Source organism: Dermacentor andersoni, chromosome 7 (genome assembly GCF_023375885.2).
Source record: "Dermacentor andersoni chromosome 7, qqDerAnde1_hic_scaffold, whole genome shotgun sequence".
In the NCBI taxonomy this organism is placed as follows: Eukaryota; Metazoa; Arthropoda; class Arachnida; order Ixodida; family Ixodidae; genus Dermacentor; species Dermacentor andersoni.
This window is the reverse complement of record NC_092820.1, coordinates 114801128-114826571: the sequence shown is the minus strand read 5'-3', so window position 1 is coordinate 114826571 and position 25444 is coordinate 114801128. Positions and strand designations below refer to the sequence as shown.

General features: G+C 47.6%; 1 protein-coding gene across 2 annotated transcripts in view; it reads left to right on the top strand.

Moving 5' to 3' along the window:
* The window catches only part of LOC129385652 (uncharacterized), a 29365-nt gene extending 4208 nt beyond the window's left edge, over nucleotides 1-25157 (top strand). For both annotated transcript variants that reach the window (XM_072289101.1, XM_072289100.1), the window contains 7 exons: nucleotides 6840-7053; nucleotides 8338-8491; nucleotides 12191-12312; nucleotides 14754-14901; nucleotides 21529-21699; nucleotides 22981-23097; nucleotides 24926-25157. In XM_072289101.1, coding sequence (XP_072145202.1) covers nucleotides 6840-7053; nucleotides 8338-8491; nucleotides 12191-12312; nucleotides 14754-14901; nucleotides 21529-21699; nucleotides 22981-23097; nucleotides 24926-25066 — 1067 coding nt within the window. In that variant the 3' untranslated portion in view covers nucleotides 25067-25157. The remainder of the gene's footprint in view (nucleotides 1-6839; nucleotides 7054-8337; nucleotides 8492-12190; nucleotides 12313-14753; nucleotides 14902-21528; nucleotides 21700-22980; nucleotides 23098-24925) is intronic.
* The last annotated feature ends 287 nt before the right edge of the window (nucleotides 25158-25444 follow it).

The window sequence follows — 25444 nt, the reverse complement described above, 5'->3', positions numbered from 1 at the left end:
ACTCTGGAATCAAGAGGCGCCTGCTCGGCTCAAGCGTATGAACCCCTGTCTACGACGACCGACTCCACTCGGTGTGTTCAGTGAAACCAAAGTGCGGAAGTGAGTCTGTGAACACTCCCCCTCGAAGGCGGGTCGACTACGATGACTTTGGACGCTCCTATTGGACGAAGGTTGAACGGCAGTTTTCCCTGACCGATGGATCTAGGGAGGACAGGGGGATTTTCAGCAGCCGTTAGCGGCTTCTTGGTGTGCTTTCGTTTTCAGTCACGCTAGACCGGTGAAATTTAGCGTTCTTCACCCTTCACCTAGATATTGCAAATAAATCCCATATTCCTCGTTCTCGATGAGAACAAGTCCCTCCCTTCAACAACATCCTCAGCATGGATGAGTCGGACGACGGCATGGACCACTCATTTCATGCCTGACCCCAACTCCTACAGCGCCCTTTCCCGCAGTGCTACCAACTCTGGAAAACAATTCCCTGGATCTAGGGATTTCAAGCCTTGCTTAGGCAAATAAGAAAATTTCTTCTGATAAAGGGAAATTTCTCGCTAGGACATTGAAGCGGCTAAACTGCTGACGTGATGGCCATGTTTTTATTTCAAATACCTCAGGTTACCTTCCGATTAGCATGTGCAGTACTACTTCATCCTACAGCAGTGCAGTGAACAAATTTCGCCAAGCAAACGAAAAGGTGTGGATTTCCTGGGTCCTTTAACGAAGTTCTGCAAGTAAATTTGCGCCGTTCTTACCTCTAGCAGTGTTCGTGCTGTCTGTTCACTCTGAATTAAATATTTATCTGTAAACGGCGATACATGCGTATGCGAGAACATTAGAAAAGGCATGACGGACGCCTCTAGGCTTAACCGAACACATACCTAGCACGAAAATGTGGTCACGGCGCTGTACAGCAGACTATATATTCACACGTATAACGAAATTTGACCTGGAACCACCCATAGGCAGGGCAACTTTGGACAGAGTCCCAGCGTTCATCATATTGGGCTAGTTTTGCTTTACAGAAAGATAAAAATTATTTGTGTATTTTTTTTTCCTCGCTGAAAATGACGTGCAAGTGCGTCAATGGGGTTGTGCCAGGTCGTACACAGCATGCAAAACAAATATTTATATCTATTGCATTGCTTTCGTGCTGTGGCGCACTGTTTCTACGCTCTTACATTCGTAAGAGAGGTGGGGTGCCAATCTTACAATTTCAAACAAGGTTCCGTGTAATCTTGGCCCGGCGCTCTAGGCGCAAAACAGTTTTGAGCGACAACAAAGTGTACACGCGCTGACGTCTTCTTGTGTTAATATGGCTTCCAATAAGAGGCCGTGTTGTCAGCACTACTTGCACTGCGACATCCTTGCAGCTTGAGTTCAGTGCACTTCATTATCTGAAGCTTTTAAAACGATCATAGAAATGAAGCCAAACTACAAAATTTGCAGTCATTTCCATAACACAAACAAACACTTATCATTACAGAAATCAAATTCACGAACTGTGAACCACCACATTTCTAGGGAACTACGGAAATCTTAGGGAACCTTTTCATCCGAGTTAGGGGAAAGCAGGTTTCGGAGGTTGACATTACTGCTTTCACGTTTCAGTAGTTTTCGTTATCGTGCACGGCAGCGCTGGTGTTGCTGGCTCACGAAATTCACTCAAAGTGCAAGTAACACGGAATGCCATGTCCATGTGATGCCACGGAATGCCCGAAAAATTGCCGCACGACTGGCCGCTCGAGACACTTTGCGTGTATTCGCGGGCTTCTTTCGCGCTCGGAAGAACACTTTTCTATAGTACATATTGAGCAACAGAAAGCTCTGTCGGGAGTGGTTCGTTTTGCCCTACAATTTTCTAATTGACCCTTTTGTTCCAATTATAATGTTTGAAAAGATGAATAATTAAGACTAATTATCTACTTAAGCGAATGAAATAAATTACCAGAGTGTCTCCAAGCGACGGGAAACAATATTACCTTGGTTCTGTCCAGCTACACGGTATTTGCAAATTTTTAAATCTTGGGGCATGGTAGTTGGGACACCCTTTATGTAGAACCGACGCTGGTAGAGACGTCTTGTGAGATGTCTTGTTCAACCACAATACGGAAGAAAAGCTTTTTCGCTAAGCAGGTCTTCCTTCTGAAGGAAAAAAAAAGCAATGCTCATGATTATGTCACTGTCGATACTTTACACTAGCATATGTAACGAGCTATGGAAAGAAGAATGATAGGTGTAACGTTAAGGGATAAGAAAAGAGCAGATTGGGTGAGGGAACAAACGCGAGTTAATGATATTTTTGTTGAAATCAAGAAAAAGAAATGGGCATGGGCAGGATACGTAATGAGGAGGGAAGATAACCGATGGTCATTAAGAGTTACGGAATGGATTCCAAGGGAAAGGAAGCGTAGCAAAGGGCGGCAGAAAGTTAGGTGGGCGGACGAGATTAAGAAGTTTGCCGGGACAACATGGCCACAATTAGTACATGACCGGGGTAGTTGGAGAAGTATGGGAGAGGCCTTTGCCCTGCAGTGGGCATAACCAGGCTGATGATGATGATGTAACCCTTTCCGTGTCACTGACGTACACGTACGTTCTCTACGTTCTGTTGAGAGCAACAATACTAAACTGCGTTTGCCATCATCTCTGTCATCTTGTTCCTTCTGAATAACCGAAAATAAACAGTTGTGTTCGTTTTATATCTGAGAAAACAACCCAGGAATGAGAGTGCGCTTCCTCCCAGGAAACCCTAGATTGAAAGGGTTAAGTAGGCAATATGGTTCGTCGCTGTAATAACAGCTTTGTGCCCACTCTGGTTAAACTATGCCCCATGAGAGTCCGCCAACAACGCTGCTGTTCAGGTCGTCATCGATGATGGCTCGCCATTCTGCGACGCGCAATAGGACAATTTTAAACCCTAAATGTTTTGCCCCTTCTGGAAATTTGCCCGAAAGTCCGAATCGCCCTATTGACTCCCTTTAAGTTTCCTTGTTTATTTGGCTTAAACTAAGCAAGCACACATTGTGCGCAAAACACATGGAGAGATTGGAAGGAACGGTCGACATGACCGCAAAATGGCAACGGGTGTTTTTATTTATTGAAGGAACGGCCAATTTATACAAGAACTCTTCCAAGGACCACCGGGTGGCGAAAGCAACGTGCAACAAGCAAAGAATCATCTTAAACTATGGCGAACTGCCGAGTACGTTTGTCCATCTGAGCAGGAATGGTCGCGATTGAGAGAGCTTACTATGCCATGAAAGGTATAATTTATTAAACTCAAATTGGCGCCCATCATGAGTAATAAGGCAAATTAACGCTTGTTCGGCTTTGGCACCCCTTCGTTCGACACGCATGGTCCAGAAATAGCGTGGAGAGACTCGCGCGCCAAGAGAGGTGGATATGCAACGCCATTGGCCACGGGGGAACGTGTCCCGTCTCCATAGGGAGAGCAAGCGCACGCGAACTGAGGCAAGCGCAGGAAGCCCAACCATCTACGAGAGCGGTGGGCTTGAGCGGCGCAGAGCCATTTAGGGCACCACCAGCCGGGAGCTGATTATTTTACCCTAGTGTTCAAACAAACTTGGCAAAACAAACGGGCTGACTACGAGTTGGGAGCAAACATGATTGCAAAATTTGACTGCAAGTCAGGCACGTAAGCTTTCTAACGCGTGAATAAATGTGACTTGTGCATTCGGTTCCATAATTCATGCACATTACAGTGCTCGAACAAAAACAGCGCAAAACAGGCCACCAAAAAAGTCAGCTACAACGGACCGGCTCTTTTCGTCCGTTTTCACCGGACGTGGAAGACTTATGCGATTCCTCATGAAGGATTCCTCCGTGTCATTAGGGACAAGATCGAAGACTTAAATGAATTTAAGTTCATTTGCGCGACTGGCATAAATAGCGACCAGTTTCTAGAACTATTGAACTTTTACCTTCATTCCGCCTTTGTTATTTTCGAAAACAAGCATTATGTGCCACGCAAAGGCATTCGCACTGGGTCGTCGCTCACCGCCGTTCTATCGAATATTTTTCTTAGAAACTTTGACAAACGTGTAAACGGCATTCTGGACCAGTCGTGTGCTCCTGCCGTACTGAGGTACGTCGACGAATGCCTAGTGATCGGTAACGAAGTACCGCAGTCGAGACTAGGAGACACCATAGAAATGGTAATAAACACCTTTAAAAACGCGTCGAAGGCTATCTATAAACTTCACGTGCGACAATTACATTCGTTCCTTTGATTTGGAGCTTCCGTTGTTGAATACGCATGTGTGTCGGGAGTACCAGACACGGTTGAGCAAGCAGCTGATTTCGTATGGCAGTGCCCACTCCAAATTAGTAAATGAGGAGTGGCTATGGCGAGCCCAAATGAAGCACTAAATAAATGTTGCGTTCGCAAAGTAGATAGCAGCTTTAATAAACCGGTCACGTGGCTGAGCTAAGCCTGCTTTCCGTCATATTTAGCTTCTAGCGTTTGTAGCTTCTTCAATAGATCAAACAAGCAAGGGTGACAGGAGGAAGGTACACGTGGTGCCCCGTTGGCACAATGTGTTTCACAACATCAAGAAGGTTGCGCAAAGGTACAATGTTAATATTAAGTTCGCCGTGTAAATTGTCCAAGACATGCCCTATGGAGAAAGCAAAACGAGACCCTCCCTCTAAGAAACATGGAGTGCACAAAACGCAATGGACAAGAAATGTAGTCTATGAAATCCCCATAAGCTGCAACCAGGTACATATTGGGCAAAACGGCGCCGCAAATAACAAAGCGGGCGGGCACCTGGCTGAACATTGGAAGCGTTGCAAGTGAAGTCTAAACCTCAATCACACCAAGTTTCTTGCACGTTCCGGAGACAGACTAGAACGGGAGAGACTGGAAGGTTTTTACATTGCGAGGGCTCGTGCATTAGCTGCCCGTCAATGGTACTTGTCGACAGAGAGTTCATGACATCACGGTAATGAAATTCCTTTTTTTAATGTATACAAATTTTGTTTCTTCAAATAAAAATTTTGTTGGATGCTGGCGTGCGTCCGTTGAAGTACCTGTCTTCCTTTCGTCCTCGTCCCTTTGCGCCGTCTTTCCTCAGGTACCGTATTTACTCGATTCTAAGCACCCCCTTTTTTTCACTATCGCGATGCCCAAAGTGAGGGGGGGTGCTTAGATTCGAAAAATCTAGAATGACCCCCCCCCCCCCCTCCCTCCTTTCGCTGCGACATCACGACGAGACGGGTGCGAGAAAGGGCATTTTATTTTGCAAACGTTCAAAAGAAAAATCGGCACAGACAGTGAACCCACCGCATGTGTCGGATGCTCAGTTACTATCACTGCCACTCGAGTTCGTCGCACCGCTTGCACCGCCGCTCTCGGTATCCCACAGCAGGTCGTCTTCCGTTCCGTCGAAGTGGTTTAGGATCGAGCACTTCTTAAATGATTTTACCACAACGTCCACTTGGACCCGCTGCCACGCGTCCGAAATCCACTTTGTCATGGTTGATGGGGACGCTTTCTGCAGCTTTCGCCGTACAGCCGTACAGTCCGGCTGTACGGCGTACTCGCGCCGCGGACTCCGTGCCACCTCGGGATTCCGACGGCTCCGGCTCGATGAAAGAGTGAGCAAGTGCGCTTGGCGGCCTTGGCTACACGCTCTTCCTAACAACTAGGGGGGTGCTTAGATTCGCATGCAAACTTTTTTCCCGATTTTCTAGCGAAAATAGAGGGGGGTGCTTAGAATCGAGGGGTGCTTAGAATCGCGAAAATACGGTATGTTGCACCAACTCACCCATATCAAGCTCCTACTGCTTTTAGTTCTCACAGACCACCTGCTGCACGCAACAGACGTTTCATGTACCCCACTGCGGCTGAGTCTCAGATACAGCACATACCCGATCTTTTTTTTTTATGTACAACGCCTCTATGATCTCTCTATTAATGTTGTCTTTGTCTCTTAATGAAATGCGGTTGGGCGTGAATGCCGGTCTGCAAGCACACTTACGCCAATGACCTATGAATTGGGAGCGTTCCTAGCTAGACTAGGACAAATCTTGTTCGCTGAGCCCATTGATCATACACCTGCCGCTTTGGTCAATGTGCGACTTGCCGCAGGTTTAGGTCGCCTAGTGCACTACTGCGGTTTTGTGCGATGTGCAGCGCTTCCTGTGTTTTGTTAGACAACTGACCTGTTGCGCACAACATCGTCTCAACGTGAATAGCAACCCAGCTTTCAGTTCTTCGTATGCGCACGCCCACTTGCAACGCACACGCGTGGGTGCGTGCGATCTTAGAGGAATTTAAGGGAATTCTGAAGGAAAGGTCCTTAATCCTACACAGGTCAACGTTCCTGTATGGATACGCCTAATCTGACGCCTAGAAACTGATTTAAGCGCTGGAAACTCAATGTAAAGCCTGTATTAGCGTTTTGTTCTGATGTGGTGGAGGGAGTTCCCGTATGCGGATAGTTTAGCATATCATTTACTATTTAATTGATTACCGTACTTACTATACTTTTAGTCACTTATCATCTCACTGCCTTCATCGCACGAATATTCTCTCCATGGGCAGCAATAAAAGTCAACAAGTTGTTTCATTGGCGTGCAATGGTGTTTCGGGTGTTGTGGTGCTCTCGCGCTCACTAGCAAATAACGGCCGGCAAGCTGAGCCTGCAGCGCGTCTTTCCTGCATTCCATCGGCCGCCACGGTGGCAGTTGCCAGCCTGCTCCTCGGCTGGTAATTGTATATATGTGTTCGACAGAAATAATAATAATACTAATAATAATAATAATAATAATAATAATAATAGTAATAATAATAATGATCGGCCGCCACGCTGCAGCATCACCCGCCGAGTTGATCTGCACGGTGGGCAGCTTCGCGATCTTCCACTACATGTTCCCGCCGGACGACCTCTGCAACTACGTGTTCTACACCAACGTCGTCGTGGTCAAGAACTCGCTGCACGGCGTCGAGACGGACGCCAGCTGGAACCAGTTCAAGACGTACATGAAGACCTACACCATGACGCAAGCCGGGATCAGCTTCGAAACCCGGTCAGTGAACATTGCACCGCGTGTCCCGTGCTATACTGCCGATTCATCTAGGCTTATCGGTGACTGATTCTCCATGTATAAAGAAGGTACGCGCCGAAGTTATAACGGTTGCCATATTTGGGTACAACGAACACGTTGAATAGCTGCGCGTTACCTATACTCGCGGACAACTTTCTGTGACTATGAAGGAAAAGCTACGGAGGCAGAGCGCGCACAAGTGGGAGCGCTGATGAAATGATTTCCCGCCGTTTAATCCACGTCAGTTTAGGCCGGGGAAGAGAAAACACTTAACACCTAATAAGCAGCAGTTAAATAACGCAGAACATACCACGGAGTGTAAAGCTTTGCTTATTTTTTCGGCTTTTCGCTTCGGCGTCTGCGGAAACGCGAAACCGTGGCGTGTGGAAGCTGCGTCGATTCAGCGTCTCTTCCGAGCAACCAGAAACCCCATCAACCTCTGGCGGACTACTCACTGTTACCTGCAACGTGCCGTATTCGCTGGCGTAATACACCTAGCCCCGCTTTGGTCCTTTAGAAAAGTTTTACAAATGAAACACGCAACACTCCTCACCTGACTCAGCGTCCATGCTCCGCGCATAGCCAAGGTGACGCGGGTCATGCGCACACTGCACTTATATATATATATATATATATATTTAAAAAAACTGGATAGCACATGTTCGATTCGCGAATGAAATGATTAGTGCATTCACTATTCCATTCGTAGTCTTTGGAAAGCACATTACGTCATGTGTAGATCGCGATTTTCATAGTGGCACGAGCATCGAGTGGCACTTCTTTCTTGCGCAGCACTTGCGGTTCACTTTCTGAGACGACCGGCGAAGAAATGCAAAATAAATCAGAAAAGTGAATCGAAAAAGAAATAGTGCATGCAGTACAATATTGATGGGTTTGATTATACTGTACTGAAGGCACTGGGCAGTGGGCATGGTGGTGGTGTGCCGGGGCTAGAGAAGAAAACGCTCCTCGCCCGCATATCGTGCCGGGGGAAAGACGTTCGCTCGCTTAACCTAACGAACACCAACTCCGAGGTGCAAGTGCCACTAAGAAACGCCTAAGTCAAAGATTAGGGTCGCCCGCCATTTTTATTATCTAGATCGTGATATGAAACTTTCATTCTTACAAAAAGAAAGATCTGTCAAAACTCTTTTTTATTCTCCCGTGTAATGAACGTATAATGAACTCTCCACCCAAGTTGACACCAATTCGTTTGGCAGAAACGGTGGGTGAAGTGTACCCTTTTTTTTTTTTCTTTCTATCCAGCTACTTGGACCCGAACACGCTGAACGACCACAATGTGCAACAGGAACTCACCAATCTCGCAGCGCACAACATCAAACACTACGGTTTCCTCAAAGTGTTAGCACGACTTAACAAGCTCGATGGGTACATGAGTATCGTCATACGTGCGCTTGAAGTGAGTACGCTCCTTCCATTTGCACTGCTAAATAATTTACTTAAGGGTGTAAATCGGCCAATAAATCACATTCTTACGCCCATTCTTGTACCTAGGGGCATGAGTTATAGACGAATTTACACGCTTTTCCGCTTTTTAAGGCTGCAAATTATTTTACAGTGTACCGCTCATGTTCAGGTCACGTTGGTCTGCAACCATGCGTTTATGCTCCGCAGAGTTGTGCGAACAGAATAGTGGGCGCAGAAATATATTCTGCTCCTGTTCTTAACAATGAAGAGCTTAAGCAGCAGCAGTCTTTATTTGGCACGGGGCTTGATGTCTCCATGAGCAGCTTGCTTAAAGTAAGCTGCACCAGCAGGTCACGCGTGAACCAGTTTTATAGTCAGGTTGACCAGGCGCAGCTGCGAAGGAAAACGGACGCACCGAGAAAAGAGAGCTGCTAATCGTACGTGTGCGGTCCATTATTGCATCGACATGTTATCGTGTCGTTAACATTTTATCGCATACCTTTTCCCTTAACATATTACGTGTTGTCAGAATGACACCCACCTTATACCGATAAGTAAGCTACATGTTACAAGCATGTATTTGTGCAAGTCTTCTGTGCGCTCAATATCTCAGTGGGGTATGCAGAACTGACGGCGGGAAGAAGTAGTACAGAAGTACTACATCTGTACAACAACGCAATCCGTTCGCGGCACATTTAAGATAGCTACGCGAACAACATTCATGATGAAACGCTTTCTGTGGTGTCAACCTTTTCTCGCACTAGTGCTTCCAGATTTCGATTTAGTTCAGTGCCTTCATTTCTCTTTATACTGAATATATTTGCGGAAAATATATTTCTTCTAATGCTGTCTCTGTTTAGGAGCCATGTGGGCATTCGTGCTATGGAGTCTTAAAAGTGACTGCACCGTTACCCGAGTACAAAAATTCCGCAAATTGTTTCTAAAAGCCCCTCAGCGCTTTCTGTGAATTTTTGTACCTAAACCTGATGGCGAAGTAGTTTATTTACTTTTATATATTTTATTTTTATTTATTGTTACCTCAAAGGGGTGGCGAGGGGGGGGGGGGTAAGGCAATGCGGGATATTACATGAAGGGTGGGCGATTTGACCGTGAATTATGATTGTGACGATTTCTGCACGTCGTCAAAAATAGATTTGAAGAAAGCAAAGTTTTTTATAGTAGCAATGGACCTGGGAAGAGCATTCCAGTTTCACGCAGTGTGCCAAAGAAAGAAAGATTGCTCGTATACGTAGTCGTACGGGCCCATGGTGGGTATACGCCGTGTTCTTGTGGCTGGTTGCGGGAATTCGGCGGGCAGGTGTGATGAACGTGCGCTCAGGAGAAAATGCGATTGGTAAAAAAGCCAGCGATAAAAGTATGGGCGGGTTCTTTTGCGGCGAGGAGTTAGCGGGGGTAAATCAAACTAGGATTTTAAAGCCGAAAGGCTGGCGGGGAAAAAAGTAACCAAAGACTACGAATCGCTCGGCTCGGCTGTGGACTGATTTCGAGGGCGTACGTTAAACCATACTGGGGAAGGTCGAACGCAGAAACACGCGTATTCCAACCAGGGTTTCGCAGGCGAGAAATCTTGGATCACGCGGTGCTAAGGCTGTGTAGGTCGTCAGAAAAAAAACACAAGAACAAGAATTGCGGAATTAATGACGTAAATAATTTGAACAGTTACACCTGGAGAAATGTGCATACCTAACTATTTACCGCACGAGTTGTGGAAACTGCCGTATCGCTAAGAACGTGAGCATTTGGTGTATAGTTACGTCGACGCTTAAACGATATTAGCATTGTTTTTTACGTTAGGTGACATTAGCCATTTAGTGCACCATTCTTTGATTAGTTTAATGTCATGCTTAAGAATAAAGGCATCGTTTCACGTGGTGATGGGGCAGTAAATTACACAGCCATCGACAAAGAGGCGTACATTAAAATAGAAGATTGCGGGATAGGTAATTAATATATATTAGAAAGAGGAAGGGACCTTGGACTTTACCTTGAGGTGCACCAGAACGAACGTAAGAAAAACCGGAAGAGTGAGAGGTATGATAAACGGATTGATGCTCGTTTGTTAGGGACCCATGAATGCAGTGTGGGACCGTCCGATGGAGATGAAGGCGTGAAAGCTTAAGTATTAGACCAAAGGCGGGGTAATTGGTCAAAAGCTCTTTCAAAGCCAAGAAAGGTGTCAGTGGAGAACTAGAATCAAAGGCTTGTGTAAGTCACGAAGGATAAGAGGAAGCTGAGTGTGACGAGAGATCTCTTTCCTGACGCCATGTTCCATAGTGGCCTGTATTTCAGGGAAGAGGATCGGTCACATTTTTTTTTTTGTAGCTTGTAAAGTAGCTTGCACAGTCTGAAAAAGCTGCAAAATTATTATGTAGACGGAAACCGTCCGTTATGCATTAGCTATCAATGTTTCGTTTCGACGCGACGTATTCCAGAGAAAGGTTTCTTTCTTTCTCACGGAGTTATTTCCCTCTAAGTAATCCTACTTGTACAGACAGTGAACGGTTCCGGCCTAATTGCTTCAAACTGAAGGTAATCGTTTTTTTTATTTTGACGTCCACCCAATGTACGGTAATAGCCCTTTTCTGCCGGGGATACTATGAAGTTCCGCGATATACCGACGCCGTCTCTGCAGCGTGACAATACTGTCGAACTCGCCATCTCGTCAGCTCTGACTGGCCAGCGGGGCTGCCCCGGCCTCTGTGATTGGCTCAATACGCCACCAACGCAGATCTTGACAATGGGGCAGAACTTGAAGGCCACCTCCTCTCGGGCCACCGAACCTACGCACTTGCGTGTCACGAGCTATGCGTCATAGCCACATCAGATTGAGTGGCGGCAACAGATTCAGCTGACAAGGCGAATGCTTTAAACCTGCAAGGCACCCATCGTTTATACGGTCGCGCAGTATGCACTCAAAGTGCAAACGATTCTGGCGTCAACAAAAACATCTTGCAGAAGCATCGTGGAATGCTCTCCATAACCGTTTACCAATCATTTGCTATATAGACGCCGCAGTGAAATAACGAGTAGCAACTTTTTGTTCGTTCCCTTCTCAACTCGACGCTAGGCCATTTAGCAAATTACACTTTCGTGGAACCTAAATTTTCTCCGTTGTTGGTTTGAATTCTCCCGCGCATATCTCCTTTTTCACAGAATACCTCTTGTAGTTATTAGTATCCTATTTCCTAATGCTGTTAAATGCAAATCGACGGTTACCACAAAAGAAGGCGATGACTTAGTATCAGCTAAGAGAGAGAACACCTAACATAACCTTCAACATCAGGAAAGAGCTCCGTGCTGTGGCAGAGACTCAAACATAAAAAAAAAATGATTAACACAACTCGGCTATTTTGCTGCGTTCTCGAGTCATTCGTCGTCTTTTCTGCCATTAGCCGGACTACCTCTTACGCAGTACCGGTTTTATTAACTTTTATCGTCTCGAAATTTGTTGACCTCGTCACTGCTACTTTGCACCCAGTAATGTAGCAGCAACCGCATGAAGCAAAAAATGAACCCAGGAAAACAGTAGGGAAACTGAACTGTTACGGCTTATTGAAACGCAGAAGTATAGAAGTGGACGAAAAAGCATGTTCTGTTGATTGCCCTCATTTCCGCGCCCATAGTTTTTGCGATTTATTGTTTAGGTTTTTTTTTCACCACGTGCTTACAGAAATTAAAAATGACTCAAGGCACCGACACCAGCAGAAGGCTCGTACTGGCAATCGGCTTCTACGATTACGCCGAGCCGAACGCCTGGGAGCGCTACCGCTCCGTGATCCAAAAAGCCGTCGAGTAAGTATCCCGCGTCGCTGACGCCGTAGCCAGTATTCTCCTTGTGGCTCACGCTCGTCCGATGTCGCCATGAAGTTATGCAAACCAAGCGCACGTGTTGGTATCCATGGGGAAGCGGAGCCTTCGCGAAGCGGCTATTCAAATGCTACAAGTTTTGCCCATTTCATTCGCGCGTCCTTGGCACCAAGGAAGCTGCTGCGTCACGCTTAGGCTCTCGCACTCCGGCACTGCGCAGTATGATACACGTGACGATCACCTCGGAGCTAGGTAGCGTTGGTACAACAGTGTAGTGTACGTGTTATTGTGGTCCAATGCATGGTTAGAGCATTGGGTTCCGGGTACCGAGGTTCCATGCCACCGTCGACCGGGCAGGTCGTTCGATCGATCCTCTTAAAGGGCCCCTCACCAGGTCTGGCCATGTTGAACTGGCAAGTGCAATGCACCCAACGCGCGCTAGCGACGGTGCCTACAGAGTATTACACCGCTACGCGCTGCGAAAAAAAAAAAAAAAAGCTGGGATTTCAAACCGAACTCCACGCGCCGTCCTCCTCGCGGGCGCCGTGCTGCCAACGGGAGAGCCGACGTAAATAGAGAGTTTTAGCTTAGGGGACGCAAGCGGCTTGCGTACACAAGAACTAGGGGCGACGGTATTGCGCATGCGCAGTACCGTGGCTCCTAGTTCTTGGGTAAGCAAGCCGCTTGCGTCCCCTAAACTAAAACTCTCTAATAGCACAACTGCGCTTGCGCAGTTCGCAGTACTGTGACGCCACTGACGCTGACACGTGACTGAGAATTAGTTGAGGCAACAGCAACAGTTATTTGTTTGATCTCTTGTTTCAGTAGACGAAATAAACCATACAGGAACAACAAAACCTGCTGTGCGTCTTTGTTTTATTTCGTAAGTGCAGCAAGAGAGATGTACTTCCGTTTCGTCTGCTTGTTCCTAGGCAGTCGCGCACGCATAGAACAAAAGTGTCGTTTTCTGCCGTGTTCCAGCGCGCGATCCTGCTCTGTGATCCGCTTGCGTCTGCTTCAGCGTTCGTGTAGCACTGACTTGTATAGCTAGTCAGGTGTTCACCTGCAAAGCGCGCCAAATTGTGCGCTGCGTGAAACGAGACAAGCGGAACAGCTCGCGCGAAAGACCGTAATGGAAAGTGCGCCGCGCAGCAAGAAAGAAAATATACGAGGGAAAAACCACCCAGCCCATCTTGCAAGTTTTTTTTTTATATATGGAGTGCCTCCCGGTATTTATCGCTCACTGCCAACGCCGCCGACACCGACGCCGACGACACCGGCTTTTCTGCGACACGAGCTCCTTAACGCTGTCGCGTTAAAAGAAGGCGGCGCCTGAGACGTAAACGTAACGCGATCCTCCAGCTCCGGTATTGGAGAACGAATTTCGCTTTCAGAGGCTAGACGGGGGCAAGTGGAAAGAATGTCTATGTTTGCGGTAACGCTGGCGTCCTGAAATCTTGAGTTCGCGCGCACGTGAATTATTTCTTTCTCAGCTAGCGCGGATTGACTCGCGGGCTCATTGGTTAGTTACCACAGAAAAAACAGCGCTATCATTATATTGCCTATTATTGAACCAATTTTATATATTAAAAAATTAAATTATGGGGTTTCACGTGTCAAAACCACTTTCTGATTATGAGGCACGCCGTAGTGGAGGACTCCGGAAATTTCGACCACCTGAGGTTCTTTAACGTGCACCTAAATCTAAGCACACGGGTGTTCTCGCATTTCGCCCCCATCGAAATGCGGCCGCCGTGGCCGGGATTCGATCCCGCGACCTCGTGCTCAGCAGCCCAACACCATAGCCACTGAGCAACCACGGAGGGTCAATTTGACATATCCTTGCGTTAGAACGTTCCCTAGAGTGCACATAAGTTCCAGCGTATAACCAAAATTTGCTATGTGGCCTGGTTAGGGGCCTATAAAAGCCAGGCTTTCTTTCTCTCTTCCTTGGACTTTTCCACTGCTGCTGCAGCTCCTGTCGCTGTCTTGAGCGCCACGTCGGGAGGCTGTTCACGGCGTGCATATACATGGCAGGAGCGTGGCAGAAAAGAGAATAGACGAGAGAAACTTGCCTGGATTTTTCCATCACGTCGCTAAACACGTCGCATGTGGACGAAGCCATCTGGAGCTCCCTATATAGGCGTCGCCACAATACTCTCTTGCCAGCTGTAATTATCCGCGAACCCTTACTTTAAAGCACTGCAGAAACGGTAGCGCTTACCTTTCTACTCTAAGGGGAGCCTTTCAACTTGGAAGTGTTCCTTTCGTTTTCGTCTTTAGCGCGTTTTTATGAAAACTGCGAAGACGAACCAACTCGCCCAAACCAAGGTATTGTTGCAGATGTTCTAATGGCGTTGTCCGCTCTTTGTCAAGTAAAATTGAAATTAATCGAAATCAATCACGTTGCGCTTATCTGCACGCAGACAAACGGCGGCTGACACGGTCATCGCGATCAGTTCCACCGGCTGGATAGAGAACCAGCAGAAGTGCCTCTCCGCTCCGACCTCGGTGTTCGACAACAAGAGACTCACCGATCCCCAGAGAACAGCTGCAAAGTCCTACCCCGATATCGTGAGCACTGCAACAGGCTCTAGCTTGCTTGAGTGCTTGTAGTACCCAATAAGCATGCTTAAAAACCTCAAGCCAACGGTAACTCAAGCATCAGCTGTGAAATGTCATAAATATGAAAACAGCAGTCGGGGCGGTCGACTCCGCGTGAAATCCGAATGCGGATTCCGCACGCGTGCGGATGAATTTATTTATTTATTTATTTATTTATTTATTTATTTATTTATTTATTTATTTATTTATTTATTTATTTATTTATTTATTGATGAGCTCCAAATTCGCTCCGTGTGATACGGCCATAAGCAGATACCACCACACGCTTGTTTGTTTAGTATTGCAGCACGACGGCGCCCAGGTGCTGTTGCGCAGGGCCGGGGAGATCGCGCGTATCGTGCGCTGGCCAATTAATGGAGTTCTGACGTTGTATTTCTGACTGTACAGTTTTTTTTCGTCAAGTGACAGTCGTAGACCTCTCAAGAATAGAAGCAATACTGGCCAGCCTCGGAGCGCCTCAACTAACGTGGTCACGCGGGAGCAGATCATTGCGAGGTTCTGATCCCGCTCGCTCGGTCGGCTCCTATGCTGCTGCTCGTCTCGAGAGCCGATGTAGCAGCATAGTGAACGACCGAGCATGCTGGAGTGAGTGTCAAAACGCCGCAAAGTTCTGCTGCCACGTGACGACTTCCCGAGTCATTACGTGACGGCACAGTAGAAACGAGACCGAAAATGACTGTAGAAAATCCAATCTAAAAATTCTCGGTATCGCCCGAAAAGTGAGTCATCGATTGCGATAGCAACTTTGTAGACAGCTGCACGTAGTAAGGATAGTAGCTTTGTCGTCTGTATAAACTGGTAAAACATTCGCATACTAACTAAATTAACAAGTATAGTGTCACGCGCGCACAGGCAAACATAAACATCTCACTCGATGAGCGCGGACACTCTCTGTCAGAATGCTGGCGTGAGGAAGAACGGCAGCAGCAGCGAGCGAATTGACCTTCGTGCGCCTCTCACTTCAACGCCAACTGAGCGGCTAGAACACAGCACACACGAAGCTATGAGCGCCCGGTGAACCTAGACTATGTACTCATCGCAGATCTCCATATCAAGTTAACCCGCCCGTGTCGTCGTTTTGTGTTCTCTTCTCCTATCTTCATCTTCCTTAGAGGTTAATATGATACGCGTTAAACCTCAACTAGGCCACGCGACCACTCGCGACAGCGCCATACGCAGCAGCCGCCGTACTAGAACACCGCACCGTCCTCTTCTTCCGGTGCCTTGCGCGCGACTGAAGCCGGCGCGCATCCTCCCCGCTTTACTGCCTTGCGCGCGCAAGTTTTAGCCGCCATCGCCGGCTCAACCTCAAATGCTTTGACTCGCACATACAGCATAGGGCACGCGGCGACGATGTTATCGCCCTTCGACGGTGGTGGCGACGGCAGAAATGCGCCTGGGAGTGTCCACATAGTTTCCGCAATAATCAGTTATTTAGGGTCAGTTTCACTCGCCCGTTCACACCATGCTCGTGAATGCTTTTGCTCATGAATGCCGTCCGTGCTGAGAGCCCGTACCCTGCTCTAACGGTCGGTCCCAAACGCCGGTGACTAATAAAGGCCGTTCAGAAGATATACCCAGGCTGTCTCGAACAGCTACCTGCTTCTTTGGCAATTGTCCTCGTCATAGGTATTGTAGAAGATCATCGATGCCACGCAATGCCTCCTTACAGCCGAGGAGCGGCTGTCAGGAGCGCGCCAAGCGAACAAGTATATGTAGAATTCCCTCACTTACGTAACATTTGTGAATGTTTCATTGAGCGTGCAAGATGTGTAAACTCGGCCGCTTTATAAGCTGCCAAAGTGACTGCAAAGACTCATTTGCTTGTCTTTTGCTCTAAGCACATCAAAAATGCCACCGGAAACAAAACTTTTGCCTGTTATCGTGCGTTTTGACGCTTACGTAGTGGCTCTTGCTTCCTGTATTAACCCAATTAAACAACACAAAAATCTGGTCTAACGCTATGGGTTGAACAAAACGCCAAAAATTGTCGCTACCCTTGCTGCTGTTTTCATTTGTCTCAGGCATTTCCGTATTCCGTAAACAGCAATATGTCTATCGAACTGCCAAAATGCCCTTTCATCCCTATGCGCAACTGCGGATAACGAAATTTTGGCGAGGAAATTTACTTCAATTAAGTTTTAAAGGTCACTAGGCCAGTGGCGCACTAAGAGGCATCGTGTTCTCTTTTTTTTATTTATTATTATTTATTATTCATCATTATTTATTGTTATCATTATTTTTTCTCAGCTTGCTTCTTACACCAGATTTGGCCCTTAAACTGTATAGCCCGGCGTTTGTGCGATTGTTCCAGTCGAAATTGACCACACACAGTTCATCGCCATCACCTTTGGTAATATGGCAGGAAGCAACACCTCAGGCTAAAGAATTCGGGCAGAACGCATCATGATTATCCAAATATGCTAATGACCCAAACGCGTCATGTGTGAGGCATGCCGGGGCTGTTCTCTCACGCTTCATTCTGGGCACACCGCACCTTCTGACGGCCACCGCAAGAAGACTGCACGTACACGCAGTGGCACAAACGCAGTGAGCAAAGTTGGAGTCAAAGACATCAATTGAAACACGGCACCTACTGTTGCGACCCGGTTCTGGAGTTTGTATTTCGGACTCTGACGTCACACAGAGGGTCGCTTGCCTACGCAACCACGAAGCGGCTAACACGATAACTGGCCTGCTCTATATATATATACATGGACGTTGCACCAAACTCACTTAGCGGACCCACGCCATCGTCTGTCTCTATTGCCGAGAGTTGCGTACTGGTGAGGATGTGAGGTCGGGAGGTTGAAGGAAACGCACTGATTTATTTCAATTTTTACAACTAGAAACTGGTCCAATATATACAGGAGCACACTCCATCTCGGAGCACTTTACATGTCAATAACTCTATGTCATGACGCCACATGCCAGCGTACATGTCTGAGCACAATCTGCGCTACATGAAATATCCGCTTTTAGTGTGCTAGCATTATTAGGGTACATTACGCACTTTCCGGGGCTATGTATCTATCTGTGTTTTTATCTATGTGTCTATTACTGTGTGTTTGTCTCTAACCGTTTTCCCGCCTACCTGTGTGATTAGGTAGTCAGTAGTCTATTGGGTAGCGCATAAGGCTGCCGTACTGATGTAACAGGGTTCGAAACCAACCATCGGGCCAACCAACCCTGAGTACGTGGTAATGTGTACATACGTGCCGATCTTCAACGAACCTCCTTCACGCCGACATGTGTCACTCTAGACGCGGGACTGAGTAGGTACTGTTGTTCGAAGAAACTCTTCGACGTCGACTTGGAGTACCGGGTACGGGCTACTCGCTCTGTACTTGTCTCCAATGAACACATATGATGCCAACTGGGGTCATTAGCTTTGTGCCAGTAGGTGTGGACCACTCTTGAATGAAAGTCTTTGACGCCAACTTGGGTAACTCGGTATGTGCTTGTCTCCAATGAACCTCTTTGGCGCCAACTTGTGTAACTCAGTATGTGCTACTATGAAAGTGCCGCGTTCCAATGAAGACAAAGATCCCTTTGGTTTCCGCGATGCTGAGCAGAATCAAACCCACGTCACAGGGGTTCATCAAGGAAAGCGACCCGACGCATGAGCAGGCTTCCCCGCAAATGCGCTGGGCAGGTGCCGTTTTTCAATGAACGCCTTTCACGCCAACGCTTTAGCAAGCTGCGCCATGACCGCATTGGGTATGTGCCACTCTTCAACGTACCTTTTGCCAACTCTGCTCTCCGAGAATGTGCCACTGAGCGCGCGCGGAAAGAGAGGGAACAATTATCAGCGTTCGAAGGCACCGGCACGCCAAGCTTTTAGTCTCGGAGGCCACGCGCGCACACTCGCCAGTGGCACTGAATGGCACAGCGCGTGGAGAAAGAAGCGCACGAGAGGAGCCCAGTTACCACATGGCACGTTTCTCAACGTTGGCATGCACCGGCGCGCCATGGATTTCGGAGGCCACGCCCAAGATTCGCAGTGGCGGCGCTAGGTGGACCCATTTACTGAAGTTAATATAAGAAAACTCGAAAGTGTCCAAAGAAAATCTATAAGATTCGTCTTTAATTCATACAGCTGGCACACATCTCCGACACAGCTGCTAGAAAAAGCTAATTTAGAAACGCCAACTAAAACGTCATCGTGATAGGTTGAAATATATGTATTTAATACATCATGATAATCTGCGTATCAATAAGGAATTGTACATCCAACAGGTGACTCGTCGTTCCACACGAGGAATTCACTCGAAAAAAGTTAAAGAATTCGCCTGCAGAACCGATTGCTTCAGTAATTAATTTTTTTCCGCGAGCTATTCGAGAATAGAACCGGCTCAGTGCACACATTGTCGAGAAACCCACCATACAGTCATTCTTAAGTGCTTTATAATTCTTCCATCAGCCTTCGATTTTGAGCAACACTTATCCTCTCGGGACATATGCTATGGTTCTCTCGCAAGATGCTTCGTTAAGTGATGAATTACAGCAGTTTGTCATATAGTGCGACGTGCATGGGCAGCTTGAATGGTCCGTGTTCTTATCTAATTTTTCCTTGTCAAGCACTCTGTCAATATATCAGTGCACAATTTTATATCTGTAGCACGGGCTTGTATGCAAGTGACGTGCAAACTATCGGTCTTTCGCTGCTTTTCAGTGCGTGGTGCGAGCCTTTTGTAATGTGTTCTTGTCTTTATTTTTGATCATTTCTTCATATGTACTGTCCACTCCTGCCCACGGCCTTCTCTGAAGGCTGGCAGTATTTATCAAATAAATATCAAATAAATAAAGTGTTCTTAGGGAAAAGCTAAAGAAGAGTCCCGCTGCAGTATATACCTCATGCGTAATTTGTTTCGACAGTGTCAGAACATTGGAGGACGCTTAAGCTTACAAGAGTGCAACGCGATAGCGTTATCGCACCCCGTTCGCACCGCCCACTTATTCGCTCGGCATGCTTTTGAGTCGCACAAAGACACGTGCGCCTGAGCAAGCGGAACGAACCAAAGAACTCGGTGTCTCGGAGGGAGAAATGATCTACGCGAGCCAAACGTCGTGATCGGCACGGACAGCCGGGCCGCGACGCGCCATGAAGGCGGAGGCAATCATGGGTTTGACGCCTCGATGGGATCGTCCTCTGTCTCGCTTGGGAGCACCACGCAGACGCATGACTCCTCGCCAGCAGCACGGCACACATGGCAGGGGACGCTTTTCCACCAGACGCGCTACGGCGCAGCGGTCACGTCAGAGGCGTCCCGCATCGGACGCTGCACCTAGGAATCACGCTGTGAGCTGAAAGAGGAGCCGCGTCCACTAAACACGAGAGTTCGAGTGACGCACGCTGGAAGTTGGAAGGGGAGAGAGCGAGAAAACTATCAAACGCAAGGATATTGGGGCATCCTCGTACTGGTCCCCGCACGGCCCCAATGCCCTCAAACGAGACGAAGGAGAGAAGCGGGCGAGTGGTGCGCCATCTGTCGGGGCAGCACCGTACATTGCGAGGAGGGGGTCTTCTGTGTTTGCCGCAAGATGGCTCCGCGTGTGCGTGAAGCGCAGAAGAAATGTAGCGGAAACTTAATTCGCTACTCGTTTAACTGCGACATCTGTAATTTACATGCTCATAATCACCGATACACACCACAGTATAACTTTCTACGGCACGTTTCTAAGGCAACACCGCATTCCCTAGATCGAACTCATGGCTGGGTTGTAGCGTCTCCGTCTGCCACTCCGGAGACCTTGGTTCGATCCCCACCCAGCTCATCTTGCAAGTTATTTTTATGTATGAATTGGCTTCCGGGATTTTTCGCTCACGGCGAACGCCGACGACACCGCCTTTTCTGCGACAAGAGCTCCTCTACGCGGTCGCGTTAATACGTTCTGGCGCTATATTGATTCAGTGCTAACGCATTACCATCGACAGTAATCGTGAATTGGGGTCTGTCGCATTTTCTTAAGCCATCGCTTCTGCTAGGTCATTAGACGAGAGAATTCCATTACTCTGTCCAGACCAACCAGAATGGTCGAAGTGGTCGCCGCTCTCCGCCCTTGATGTCGCACCAACATTCTGGCCTCCCCCTTTGGTGATTTTCAATCGCTCCCGCATACGGTGCAACCACAACGCAACCACAAGTCGACGCTGTTCTCACGGAAGTCATCGACGTGGGCCCTTTGCCTCAATTTGTGCACTCTCCATGACGGTCAGCTTGTAGCGATTTCACAAGCCTGTCCTTGTCGATTGTTTTAGCTTCCAGAGAATGCGTTGGTTGATATCACTTCAAAGAGAGTTTCCTTATTTGCAAGTCAGTTATCAGCGCCGGCCTCTGTCATCTAGATGAGAGCAGATGACGGAGTCTCTTCGTGGGGAGCACCCAAAAAATACCCGCTGCTATTTTGAGACGTAACAATACCCTGTGGCACATACTCACGCAAATGGTCTACATCTTTAGGCTGCACTGCCTCCGGAATCTGGCAACATTTTTGGTGCAATAGACAGATAACCGGAAAGAAAACTGCTGTGAGAATGCCAAAAATGCTATTCGCTTTAAAAAATACTTGCAGAACACCCACGCAGACCTGGTCAACTTCATGTACACCAAGAAAAAAACTAGGCTGGGTCTCTCTCTGGAGATGGGCACGCTGGTGTACGTGTTGAGTGGAAACGTGACAGATATCGACAAAAGGGTGTACCAACCATGCAAAAACTTCTACCTCGCACAATCAGACGCAGTGGTGAGTACTTACCTTTCTTCTTTAGTTGCATTCAATGTTTTTCGGCCGAAGTTCCCCCATAGTAATGCTCACGACACGGGATATGATATATAAAATGATGGCCTCTCTGTGTGTATGCATGCATGCGTGCGTGCACGTGTACGTGTCCGTAATCTATTGCAAACAGGAGTTATGGTCTTGGAACGGGTGGATCCCTGCAAATACAAACATGCTTTAAACTGCGAAATCTCAGGGACGAGTCTTTCCGTTCATACGTGACACGTTTGGCGGCATGCTTGAAGCGAGTAGCTAGTACACACGTTTAGCGTAGTTCCCGGGCAAGTCTTACATTGCATGGCAGTCAGCCTGCCATGCAATGTAAGACTTACCCTGCAACAACCAGTTGCGATGTCATTCAATTGCACGTATCATAATTGGGTGATGGGCTCAACGGACAGACCGCCGTGCATTGAATTTTTTTTTTACTAAGGCAACGGTGACCTTTTAATCACCATCGCTTGCCCTTCTTCAGGTGTGCCAAGGCCACAGGGTACGTTTTCATGAGCCCGACCATAAATCAGAGCCGGTTGGCTTCTCGGGCTCGTCGGGTTAGTGTAGACGACGTGGCGTAGGGCTATTTGGCGACCTTCAGATGTAACCATGTGGTGCGCGAAATCGACAGCACAAAATTGTTGTCCGTCTTCCCATTTGTGGCGTCCATTCGGCGCAGAACAGGTTTACTGCTCTATGAACCCTAGTGGATCAGGCCGAAGGAGCGTCGGCGTGGCTTGGGGTAGCCTGACAAAATGTTCGGTTCATTCTCTCGATCGAATAAACCTTAAAAAGTTGTCGTGTCAGCCGGATTTGTGAAGACCCATCCGCGTCGAGTAAATGTCAATGACGGTGATAACTGCCTTCGAACAAGTGGTAGGACACCACTTGGAAAATTTGCATTCTGGGCGAAGCCGCCGTGTTCCGTCAAGTCAACCTAAGTTATTCTTGCTGAAATTAGGCGCGCTCCTTTGAGTGGATTCGTCGACTACTGGGTCTTTGTCAGCGTGTGCTCTGCTAGCACGATTTAAAATCACCAAGGGCTTCTATGTTGGAAAGATTGTGTTCCTCCAATTCCGATTAATTCTGATCATCCCTCCGCCCAGAGGCGGGAAGCCACGCCATGCAGGCAAATTAACAGAACCAGAAGGAATAGAAAAAAATGTTAAAAGAATTGTTTCAAAATGTGCTCCTTCTTAAAGCTGTGAGTGGCACTGCAACGATCAATCTTTTCCATGTGCTTCACCGCAGGACTGTCAAGGTCCGACAACCAGCATGTTGCTGCCAGGTGGCATGAGAATAGGCTCCTTGAATACTGACGACAGCATACTGTTTAGCTGGGAGGACGATGAGTCTTTCAAAGATAAGGTAAGCCCTGCTACATTTAGGAATTTCACTTGCATAGTCCCGTGGCGCAGACAGCCCACCCGAACCTTAACCCCCGCATTCTCAAACCATCCTCGACTCCGAAGTTCTTCCTCCAATATGCCGAATTGAGCACTGCGCCATCCCTCAACTGAAGAAGACTCTACGCTTCTGAAGAATGTCACTGAAGTACGTTCTGAAGAAGTGTCACTGAAGTACGTTCTGAAGAAGTGTCACTGAAGCGCAGTGACACTTAATATCGAGGTGAGGCGTTGCCACCAACTTTCTTGAGTCGAGGATCAGCAGTGTGGAAGGACGTTCTAGAATGCGGTGGTTAGAATCCTGTTAATAATGTTTCAGGGAACGTAGGGAAAGGGCTTGTCATTGGGCGGCCACCGACTCTTAACTGCTCTGCCGTGTCTGTGTAGCCGTGAGAAAGCACTCAGTACTGCTCTAACAAAGCATTTTTATCGAGAAAACAGGCACACCTAGAACTGCTCGTAAACTTTCGTTACAGGCGCTGGCCACCGTCAAAACGCTTTTCACGTGGCTTTCTGTGCTCCTCGTGTTCGTTCACTGCACGAACACCGCAGGAATGTTCGCTCGCTGCACACCTCGGATGCATTCCCCAATCCTTCACAAACCCTCAAGAGAGCAGCGTTGGAGCAGTTCCAGCCGTTCCTTATTGCCCACTGCAAACGCGCATAAAAATCTGCATGCGCTGTTAACTTTATCACGTCGCCGAAAACGGTGCCAAAGTGTATTGCAGTAAACGAAGCTCTTCAGTTGCAATACAATAAGGTGTTGCTTTTTTTTTTACACGAGCGGTCTGGTCCTGTCGGAGGTATAACCAGCGCCAGAACTTTACGAGGCACGGTATGTGAAAAAACGTGGACCTTCTCCGCAGTTTTTCAGCGCATAGTTGATGAAAGCATAGAGTATTAGGTGGTATTCGCATACGCTTGTGCAGACTGGAAATCCAAATACCAGGCTGTGCCTACTGTGTATATCTGCGTTTGCACATATGAGCTCTTTGGACATATGTGACTGAACGAGGCATGCGCGCACGCTCCAGAAAATAGGGTATTCGTTTGTTTGTTTTTCTGGACAAAAACTATATATGCGATGGGACACCATCAAAGGCTCTATGATAGCCGATAGGTTCGTTAATTCTTTAAAGTTATTGTCTCTTCAAATACGTTAATGCTCAAGTCGAGGTTGCAAAATTAGTATCACTCAGTGCTGAAGGTATGCGCATTTTGATTGAATCCCAGACTAGAAACACACTCGCAGACTTGCACAAAGCCTTTCTCATACAGCGTAGTGCGGCACTACGTGCAACACTACTGGTATTATCATGTACCAGTATTAACTCTCTAATTTTGGATTAGAATGTCTCAAATGTGGTTGGGAGTCTCGGGGTTCCTAAGACGTCTTGAGCACTGACGTCATTCTATTACCACAAAAAGTGAATTCGGCTGTTTTAGTTCCTAAACTACGATGTGATTATTATTCGCGCTGTAGTGCAAGAATCCGCCTTAATCGTTACCGTCTGGGTTTCTTTAACTTGTTCCTAAGTCAAAGTACACGAGCGTGTCCCCTTTTTTCGTTTGCATTTCGACCCCCCCCCCCCCCCCCCCCGGGATCGAACCTGTGACCTCGAAGCACAGAAGCGCTAAACCATGGCCTCTAAACTACCATGACGTATGTTACATAGCCCAATCGCAATCGCACACCAATGCTTCGAATATTCGTAATAGAAAGAAATAACGCGCGGACCCATAAACTTATGGTCAACAACGACCGCGCGCTGCGCTCACCTTCTGTGCAGCTGGAAGCCCTCAAGACGTCCGGCAAATTTCGAGAAGGCTGGTCGTGGCTTCTTTACAACGTTCACCTCGTCGACTTCACCGGGAAATGCTCGGTGGACCCTTTCGTGCGGGTCCAGTTCTTCAAGCAACGTCTGGCGTAGTCTTCGGAGCGTGATGGTTGGACTTGTTTTTGGGGTGGACGGTTTCCATCTGTTCGCTTGTGGAACAATACAGACCGTGCCAGCGAAAGAAGCTTTGAGTCGTCTGTGATGTGCTAGATACATGTTGTTATTGAAACGAAGCGCTTTTTTTTACTTGCTTTGTAAGCGAAAATAGCCACCCGCTCACCCGGGAGAGGATAGCAAAATGTCGCCGAATTCGTGACGCTGTTATCCTCGGCGCTCATGGTGGCAGCGATGTATCACACCTATACAGGAAGCAAGCGAACACCTGTTCGCTTGCTTCCTCTATTTCCCATGTCCTCTAGTCGCCCACGTGTTTATGACGAGATGCTGTCGCATCTGGGGTCGTCCGACTTC